At 29.3% G+C, this 10798-nt stretch overlaps 1 protein-coding gene across 1 annotated transcript; it reads right to left on the bottom strand.

Moving 5' to 3' along the window:
* Nucleotides 1-3005: 3005 nt before the first annotated feature.
* On the bottom strand, nucleotides 3006-4900 carry LOC132273784 (probable pectinesterase 29). The gene is made up of 5 exons (XM_059774845.1): nucleotides 4668-4900; nucleotides 4016-4175; nucleotides 3707-3916; nucleotides 3351-3595; nucleotides 3006-3177 (listed from the first exon to the last, which is right to left on the bottom strand). Exons 1-5 carry the CDS (start codon nucleotides 4898-4900, stop codon nucleotides 3006-3008), a joined length of 1020 nt encoding a protein of 339 aa, XP_059630828.1.
* Nucleotides 4901-10798: the final 5898 nt, after the last annotated feature.

The following is a 10798-nucleotide window of genomic DNA, read 5'->3' on the forward strand; positions in this document are numbered from 1 at the left end:
TGTGTGTGTGTGTGTGTATATATATATTCAACAAAAAAACATGGGTTGCATAGAAATTTATATATATAGTATGGGTTGCATAGAAATTTATATATATAGTATATACTTTTGAAAACTGATACAATTAATTTTATAAGAGTCTTCAAGAGGCATGGGTCTTTTACGGGAGATAAATGAGATTCAGTAATTATAGATACAACAGTTTACCAAATTTATTTGTTTTTTTTTTTTATCACTCTATGTTATAATCTTACTATATATATATATATATCGTGAATATGCATTTTAACAAAAATCCTAAAATAATAAAATAATTATTAACAAAAATAAATATCTATTAAAAAGTGATAAATAAAAGTTGAGTCTTACTATTTGCCCAACAAATAAAAACCTATTACTTTATTTCAAGATTAGCTATTTGAAAAGTTGTAATCTCCTTTCTATGTCTCATCTTAATCTAATATATTTTTTTGTCTATTAAAGTTTTAATCACCTATATATCAATTATATATTTGTTTTATATATATATCACATTGCATCTCTGCACTTTTGAGATACTTCAAGATTGCATCTCCTATATATAATTAGATTGTGAATCCCTTCGTTATATATAAAAGATTGTGTCTTTGATCATTAATATCCATCTATTACTTTGATAGACATTTGTTAGTTGTTATAATGATTAAAAGCTAATGATCTATCCAACACCCATAAAAATAATAATAATAATAATAAAAAAGAAGAGAAATTTAAAATAAATAAATAAAAAATTGCAAAGCATTGAAAATTTATAAAACATTACAGTTTTTGTTTTAGATTTTGTACAAATCAAATTATTATATTTGAGTACCATGAAACTTACTGTGAAAACAAAAAATATATGATAATGCTATAAAAAACTAAAAAAATAAGAAAATGGAGTATATAAAACTGAAAAGATAAGTAAAGAGAAACGGTCATACTTATGGAAACAAACAAAATTTTAAAATAATCATTTTTTTTTTTTTGGAATTAATGTCCATGTGCTATATGAATTATAATTGGCTATATAGAAATTTAAATATATAGTATGTACGTAAACAAATACAATTAACTGTTTACCAAATATATAGTATATAGTATATCAAATTTTTTTTCTATCACTTTATGTTATAATCTTATATATCGTGAATACTCATTTTAACAAAAAATTTAATAAAATAATAATTAACTAAAATAAATTGCTACTAGAAAGAGATAATAAAATTTTAGTATGTTAACTACAAATAAGTGGAGGGCCCGATTTCCTTATTTGTTGCATAAATAACCACTTAAAAAAGTAGGTCTAACAATTCACTGCAAATATTCTGTGCACGAATCATTGTTCAAAATTTTAAACACATTTTCAATTTGAAAATTGATTCTTGCATTGAATAATTGCATTGAATTATTAGATCTAAGGAAATAGAGCCTTCAACTTACTTGTATTTAGTATAAATAATCAATTAAAAATTATTTAGTTAAGCAATTCAGTGCAAGTATTTTTTCACTAATTAAATAGGCATGTATATGTTTATATGTGGGACATGCTATATTATTATTATTATTTTGTTTTAATGATCTTTTTTTTGTGTGTGTTTTTATGTTACGAAATTTCTTACATTTTTATAACAGTATAGAAGATATAGATAAAGAGAGATATAGATTATGAATCAAATAAATAATATATTTTTCTTTTAGTATGGTATAATTTTTTAATTATTTTATATAAAATTTATTGAAGTGAGTATAAATGGGGGGAAAGAGAGGATAAAAGCTAATAATTAAAGGGAAGACGGAAAGTTGTTTTAATTCCCACGAAAGTATGTGTGTGTGTGAGAGAGAGAGGGACTTAAAAGTCTAATTTTAAAGTTAATTTTTCAATTTGATTGGTAAAATAATTACATTGGCATTAAAAACTATTATTAGGTCCAACATACCCTTCAAACTCTTATTTTAAAATACCAAAATATCATCCCTAAATCAAATAATTCTTACATTCATGAAATTTAGAAAAACAAGATTTTTTTGTTGACTTTTAACTTGACATTTTTGCATATGATGTGTATATTGCCAAAATAAATAAAATAAAAAAACAACCTAATAATATTATAAATTTTGTGCAAAAAATCTTTAACATATCTTCTAATCTATATTATGTTCAAACCTAATAATGTCAATTTAGAAATATACAAATAATTTAGTCATTATATATAGAATTTTTTTTTTAAGGTAAGTGGAAATTCATCACATATATATGTGTATATAATATTATATGCACATAACTTTCACCATATCTTTTAATTCATACCATATAAAGGGTACAATAATATAAAGAAATAAAAATACAAGTAATAAGAAATAAAAATCAAGTAATAATTTTAGTGGGCTTTACTAAGAGAAGGAAATAATAAATTAAGAAAATCTAAAAATTTAAGGAAATAATAAGTTTAGTAGCCTTAAAACGGAGTAATATTAGGAAATAAAAATTTTAATAGGTTGAATAATATATGGAATTACTGATTTTAGGAGCCGGCCCAGCGTCGGTGGCTATCACTATGTAGGGTTCTCTCATTTTACTTGTTAGGAATTAAAATAATTTTAAAATTTTTATAAACAATTGAAAATCTATTAATTAATCATAAGAGAGTTATATTGCAAGGCAAATGTACAACAGTAATTCGCTTAAGAAAAATTGAAAATCCAAAAGAGAATAATTTCCTTTAAGCCATTTATTTCTCCATCAATCATTTCTTTTCTCACAAACCAATTAATTTATATTTCACCAATACTCCATTTCTTCAAAACTCATTCAACATTGACCTCTCATTACACATTTTGAGGTATAAGGTCAATTTCAAAATATAAATTTCAAAATTTTCTACAACATTCATGAATTAAATTAATTAAATTAGAAGTAGACAAAATAAATGAAAATAAGGTGAATAAACTACATCAACAAAGTAGCTATTGTTGGATCTTCATTATCAAGCTAACATGTTGAATGGTTGTGCTTTCATCCAGCCTTCGCTATCGATGAAGTTCATGCTAGTTAACGTCGACAATGTCTTTTGATCCAGCTTCATTTCCCATGAAACACGGCCTGTATTATTTGATCCCGATCCTTTGCAGCCATACTCAGCAAACATTATTTGATTCCTGATTGTATAAACAATTTAGTACAACCAAAATATTATAACACAAAATGAGTACATTTATACAACTTTCGCTTTTCAATACAATAATAAACATCTAAGAACCTACATTATCACTCAAAAACTCACAAAATTATATGATTTCAAATTGAGAAATGACGAGTCTAGAGGTCTTACTCTCTACCACCAGAATTCCAAATGTCCCATCCCTCAGGAGCAACAATGTCTGAGAAGGTGGAATTGTAAAATACAACCCGGGCATAATCTCTCCATGGTCTTCCCAGATAGGTTGGTACAGTCCCAAACACATTGCAATCCTTGAATATAAAACCATTAGGTTCATCCTTAGTAGCTCTTCCCTGTGCTGTGATAACGCCTATGCCGCCGTTTTTAGATTTAGAAATTACTGAGAGGGAAGATCTCTACAAACAAAGAAATAAATCAATTAAATTGTCACTTTTGATAACTTCATAAGCATATATTTATGGCCCAAATCACCAAATTGATCATAATATATTCATTTATATATATACCTCATATATGGATTGGCCTGCACCAAATATGAAATCAACGGATCCTTCAATAGTGCACAACTTGAAGTAGTGTCGCCCTTGATGATCCCACAAAGTGTCCTGAAACCCCAAGAATCCACACCTATAGAAGGCGGATTTATCGCCCAATATCCAAGCCGCCACTGCCACAGTCACTTGATTATTGCTTGTTGGTGGATTGTTGTAAGAATTCTGTTGAGATCAGAGAGAACTAAATGATTTACCGTACATATATAAATATATATATATACACACACACACACACTAGAAATGATTTCAATTTTTTCTTACCCTAAAAGTTATGCTCTTGGCAACAATATTATCAGCTTCAGAGGTGAAAGTAGCACTTGTGGTAATTGAGCCATGAGCATCCCAAACAACACTAGTTTTTCTTTTCCCTTCTCCTTTAAGATATATGAATGGCTTGTCTTGAGGAATTGTCACTTGTTCTCTGCATGGACACAAAAACAATATGTTTTGTAAAACAGGCCAATAACAACTGGGATGAAGTCGACCACAAACAAGTTATTACAAAAATGTTAAAACAAAAACTTGACAAGATTCAATGGCATTTTTGGGAGTTTGCTGATGCAAAATCAGCGTCAGATGGTGAGATTTCTTCTTCTCCTCTCTCTTCCATGTAATCTTCTTCCATGCTTGTTGAGCATTCCAAAGTCAATTTAATTAGCTAGATTGATAACACACTAAATTAGAGTTTTATTTTAATATTTTATTAGAGTTTTATTTTAATATTTGATTAATAGAAACATGACATTATAATGATTAGCATGAGCAGAATAATCACTATTAACTTAGTTCCAAAGAATGAACTTGTGTCGAGGGATGGAGATTGGGTTCCATACGAGGTATGATTAACATATTAACATAAAGAAGATCATATACATATGTGCATACATGTGTGTATATATATATATTATAATACCTGTACTCGGCGGCTTTGATGTAAATACAAATCCATTCGCTATTGTTTGAGGGAATGGAGTCGATAGCAGATTGGATGGTTCTGAAATTGCCATGGCCTGATGGATCAACGTATATGGTAGGAAGACGATTGATGAAACCTAATTTCTTGATGAAGCCGAATTTTGCTTGGCCGAAGCCGAAAGAGAGAATAATGCATGCACAAAAAATGTGATGCAACAGAGTGAAAGCCATGGGAAGCAAACCTAAAAAGTCTTGTTTGGGACGACAAGAAAAAATGCTAGCTAGTGAAGTTATATATGGTGTTCATGGAGGGAAAGTCAAAGGACAGGAATGGAATACTCCAATTATAATAAGATGACAGATTCTAAATATTTTAATTTATAGTATGTTTGCTAATTAGCTGATCGATTTTATATTTTAACAGTGGAAGGTAAAAAAAAAAATTTTGATTACCTTAATTTTGAAGATCTGTTATATAATAATTTAAAAGGTAATTTTTTTTTTTTTTCCATTTTTAAAGCTTGATTCTATTCTTCTAAAAATTATATTTCTACTATTGGAAGATTACAGTTTAAGTCTCTCGTCTCACTTCTCTCTCTCATTTGCATAAACAATGGAAGGTTACTTTTCCCACCAAAAATAAATAAATAAGATTTCATAACATTAAAGGGTATTTAGCCAATTAATCATAAATTTAGGGAATGTGCTTAAAAACAAAAATTAAAGCCAATTAATCATAAATTTAGGGAATGTGCTTAAAAACAAAAATTCTAGTGCAGAAATTTAAAAGCAGATCAAAATATTGTAGAGCGAAATAAAACCAAAGGTATTGTAGCATTGGACGAGACGAGGATAGTTTAAGACAAGGAAGTTTGAATATGATTTTAATTTATTAATTATACCTGGTTTAAATATGATTTTATTTGTTTTTCAAATTTTTTTTTTTTTTTTTTTTTTTTTTTGAAATTTTTCTTTCTAAAATAATCACTTAAAGGGACATCGGTTAAAAACTCTACTTGGGATAATTGAGGGGGGGTTTTATCAAAAAATATTATGAGAGTTCTTTTATGACAAGAGGCATAAGCTCTTTTTGTTTAATTATATAATTAAAATGAATTTTTTAAAAAATATATAAAAGGTCAAAATGAATCTTTTAATTATTAGTTAAACAAAGAGCTAACGTCATAACATTATTCGTTCTTGAATATATATATACAGATAGTTAACTAACTAAAGGAGATTGATTACATTGTGGATGTGCTGATTCCTTTGTAGAATCAAGAATAGCATCTTTTACATACATAGATTCCCTCCTCGACATGGCCTTTGAACCTATTGATTTAACTCTCTAATCAGCTTCAATTGACAGACTATATATGCATTAAAGGGATAAGATTTGGAGGATTCAGTGGAAAAACCGTCATCAACTGCATATCTAATGAACAGTATTCAAATTTTTTTAAAAAACTCTAAAATGCCCTTTTTTTTTAACTAGTCATTATATTTTTAAAATTTACAACACATTTTTACAAAATATATTTTAATATTTTTACTTTCAAATTTTTTTATAATAAATAAATATTACCAAACATGCTTCTTATTACCATTGAAAATAATATACCACAAAACAATTGTTTTTTTTTTTTTAATTAAAAGAAAATTGCAAAAACAGTTAAAATATGTACCAAATAAACCTAACCCTCTACCATTTAAAGCTCTGGGCATTTGCCCTCTCTCTCACAATACATAAGTTTTTGAATCACAGAACAAGTGTCTGACTGTTACAATGGTATCAAATTCAAATTCAGTTCTTAATTTAGTGTCATGTCAAGAGTCCACCCAAGTAGAGTCCGGATCTGGTCATTAGGTGGGGAAGAAGGGTTGTCCAACTATGACAAAGGTTTTACAAGTTTTGTGGGGTAGGATGGTTAGAGGGCCTTGTTCTACATAGACCGAATTAGGATAATTTGGATGAGTAAGGACTTTGGCATATATAAGCTTAAATAAATTATTATCTAACAACTTAAACTTTTTTGGTGAGATGGCAAATGCACTGCGAGTTACAAACAGCTTGCCAAAATAATTTCTAGCAGTGGATCCTCATGTAATTTAATGTTATTCATATTATTTATTTAATTTTTTTCAAGGACAAAGAGTGACAAATTTACAATAAAAATGCTATATTGGATTGTATAGAATTGTTAAATTTTTTCGAATTCCAATTTAAGAGATATTCCTATTTTCATAGACTACTAGTACATATGTATAAGTTACATAACTCAATAGTCACTCTCCTTTTGTTATTGAAAAAAAAAAAAAAACAAAAGCTGATATTAGCGCGCTCCACGCTCCTCCTCTCTTTGTTTTTTTAAACTAAAAATAATAATAAAACAAAATAAAAACCCAACCAACCCCATGCAATGTTTGGTTATTACAATTTTCACTCCCATAATTACCCTTTACTATTTGAATAATCTCTCCCACATGTTATTTCCTTCTACAACTTATACACATCAAATAATTTGTGTTTGTATATTCATATGTTATTTTTTGGAGGATTCTCAAGCACGTCACACCCAACAAATATTGAACACAATTTATTTATTTTTATTCAATTTCTCCAAAATTAGTATAATTATCATGTTCTTTTCTTCTGTGAATGAGGTGAATACCACTGGCTCTCGCTACTCTAAATTAAAATTTTGTATTTTTTGTTACATGGGTCATATCAGAAAGGGAAAGTCAAAAACTCATATAATATAAAAAATATTGGGTAAGAACTAAGAAGTATTAGGAGAAATTTGTGACACGAGAAGAAAATTAGAACTAGTTAAATCTTCCTAATTAATCTATGTTGTAACCCCTCATTCAACAAAATTTAAGAGACAGAGAGATGATTAAATATCTCTCTCTATATATATATATATAAAAGGAGATGAGATGCATCATTGCATGAATGTTATGTTATTGTTTTTTTTGGGGTAAGTATGACTGTTATGTTGTTTGCAGAGGGAGAGAGAAAACGCATTCCCAAAAGAAATGAGGAGTGTTATTAAATTATTTATTTCTTATTGGGAAATGATTCTTACAGGGAATTGTTAGACCTACTCAATAAGAAAGTGAAGCCTCTACTTAATTGTATTTGGTATAAATAACCAATTAAAAATTATTCGATTAGATAATTCTGCAAGTGTTTGGTGTATATATATGTATATATAATTCATATTCTACTATAAAATCTATCACTTACCAAACTATCGTATCTCTCTAATCCTCTCCATAATTATATTTTAATTAAAACTCAATTCTATAATTTTACTTCAATTAAAATTTACAATTATAAAAATTCATATACATAGTATATTATGTATATCTATGTAAAGAAAGCATTCACAATCCATAAGAGCATCCGCAGCGGGCAGAAAGGCCCAGTTTGGTTCGCAGCAGGCTAGCGGAAATAGAATGGGCCCACAATGACTAGCGGGCCGGCTCGCCCAAAAGCACGAACCCGAGCCTGATCCCAGATTTTTTTTTTTTTTTTTTTTTTTGCCAAAACGAACGGCTTTTTTTAAAAAAAAAATATTGGTAGCCAACAGTCCTGACCAGTGCCTTAACAGAAGAGGTTTTTGGAAAAAACCCAAGTGTGGATTATTTTGAGTTCGTTTTTTTAAAATAAAATAAAATAAAATTCATAAAGGCTTCTTGATATGAAAGTTATTTTTGTTAAATTTTAATATTTTTTTACGACAACCAAATACCAGAAAACAAAAAAATATTTTCTGAAAAATATTTTACATCTAAACAAACGGAGCCTAAATAAAAAATATATTGCTTATGTACTGTATGTCCAAAAAATATATTAAAAAACCTATTTGTTTTCCCTTAAAATTTGATTTTTTAAAACTTTTTTTGCTTTATTATTTTAAATTATGCCACAACCTGCGCTTAGAGTGCCTTAACGGCTTTAATTTTTTTAATAATTAAAAAAAAAAAATAGTTTAAAAAGTTCAATTTTTTTGAAAGAAATAACTTTAAAAATTCATTTATTTTCTATAATACCCCAACTTCTACCACCATTTACCTCACATCTAACTCATCTCGATTCTCTACCATTCAAGCTACTTCATCTTCTATTTTCTCAATCTAAACTATAATTTCTAAAGTCAATCCGATTTCATAGATCCTCGACATCTATATTACTACAATACCCAATTCAACTCATCAAACGAAGAGTTTTCGCCATTTGCCGAAAATAATATCGATTTGTCTTCCCAGTCAGAAATACATTCTAATTATTATGGAAGAGAATTACAATTTCCTTCTTATCAACCATCCCAACCTTCTCATCAATATTGTGGTACTGGTGTACCACAATCAAATAACTCACAACCTTCCACACAACAACTGATTATCTGAAATTCAAATTGGTCCACGGCCGAAAATGAGGCTTTATGTTGGGCATGGATGTCCATTACCTCCAATGTGATTATAGGGGCAAACCAAAGTAAGAAGAAGTTATTGGAGCGAATCCTCAAAAGTTATGTACAATATCTTGGTGTTCCATCTTCACGAAATCCAGGAGATTTAATGAATCATTGGTCCACCATCCAACAGAAAATTAGCAAATTTTCTGGGTGCATGACTGACATCGAAATGAATCATCCCAGCGACTTCAGCATTGATGATATGTTGACTTCTTTATTGTTTTAAATATAACTCGCAAATATTTTAAACATTTAGCTTTTAATTTATTGTTAATTTTTTCGTGTAGATAACAGCAGCTAAAGAGTTATTTCTTAGTCAAACATGCAGTAAATTTAAATTAGAAAGTTGCTGGCATATCTTGGAGCATAACAAAAAAATGGCATTCACGTTGTGCTGAACAAGGAGCAAAAAAGAAAAAATAGCCGAAGAAGATGAGTGGATTTGACTTTGACGTTAATGAATCTGTTGGGCACTCATTACCATCTACTCCATCAAGTCATGCAGCCACGATAGATAGAGCTTCGACTGAAGAATCACCACACATGAACAAAGATGATTCACCTGATGTGGAAGAATATCAACAACTACAACGGCCAGCAGGAAGAAAAGTGGCGAAGCAGCACCGTGGAACAAATAATTCTGTATTTGAATTACAAAATTCATTCATTAGAAATTTTAATGATCTCAATTGCCGGTATGAAACTCGTCAGGATAAATTTAAGGATAAGTGGCACGAAAGGTAAGAAAATCGGAGAAAGAGAAGACAAGGCAGCTGGAGATTCAAGAGAAATAATTGGCCAGACAGATGGAAATTGAAGAGAAAAAAATAGCTGAAGAGAAGGATATCATTTAAACATATCCAGATTCGGCACCAACAAAAGCCGGGAAAGCCTGGATTATTGTACGACAACGTGAGATATTGGAATGTATGCATTCACGGTCTGCCTCAAGGTTCCCATAGGATTTTGTAATCTTCAGCTTATTTATTTTCTTAATCCAATTCAGGATATTGTATTGTTTAAGTTATTTTTAAATGTTTTGTTTAATTTATTTCTTTATTTTTTTAATCCATAATGGATAATGTATTGTTTAAAGTTATAATTTCAATCCTAACCTTTTTAATAATTTGCAAAGATATTGTTTGACTGAAAAATATTGCCATTGAGAAACAATTTCATCATTTTTAATAACATCTTAAAAAGCAAAAAAAATTGTAACATAAATCAAACGTCTCCATTACCATAGCGGTTCTACAAATTTTCCATCAAATCATTCCTCAGCCGCGTATTTGTCTCTCTATTGTGAATCTGAAGTTGGCGAAAGAAGATGCTAGTCGCTAAAACTGATGGGCATTGACTTAAAATGGGAATCGGGATTGCCTCCTCCGGTGGTGGAGTCCATCTTCCAACATTTGTGTGACGCTCATTTTCAGTGATTCGATGCATGTTTTCATTATGAGACGCAAGTCATCTTTCTCCCAGTAACGCACTGGTCCTTGCGTTATTGCTTAGTTGATCTGCAATACCCCAAAAGCTTGTTTCACATCTTTCATGCATGCTTCTTGTCTTTGAGCAAATGAATTTTCTTTTCCAGTGGTTGAGTATGGGATGGTCTGTATTAAAGTTGTCCACTTAGGGTATACAC

The sequence above is a fragment of the Cornus florida genome, unplaced genomic scaffold, assembly GCF_030987335.1.
Source record: "Cornus florida cultivar Cherokee Brave unplaced genomic scaffold, ASM3098733v1 CherokeeBrave_3.0.0_Hap2_Chr01, whole genome shotgun sequence".
NCBI lineage: Eukaryota > Viridiplantae > Streptophyta > Magnoliopsida > Cornales > Cornaceae > Cornus > Cornus florida.

What these genes read in the sequence shown, in the direction of transcription:
- LOC132273784 (XM_059774845.1), bottom strand. Translation starts at nt 4,900, where the DNA reads ATGGCTTTCACTCTGTTGCATCACATTTTTTGTGCATGCATTATTCTC. An exon ending in CCAAGAGCATAACTTTTAGG is followed by an intron (nt 3,917 to 4,015) that starts GTAAGAAAAAAT and finishes TGATCTCAACAG; the next exon opens with AATTCTTACAACAATCCACC. An exon ending in TGGAATTCTGGTGGTAGAGA is followed by an intron (nt 3,178 to 3,350) that starts GTAAGACCTCTA and finishes TTATACAATCAG; the next exon opens with GAATCAAATAATGTTTGCTG.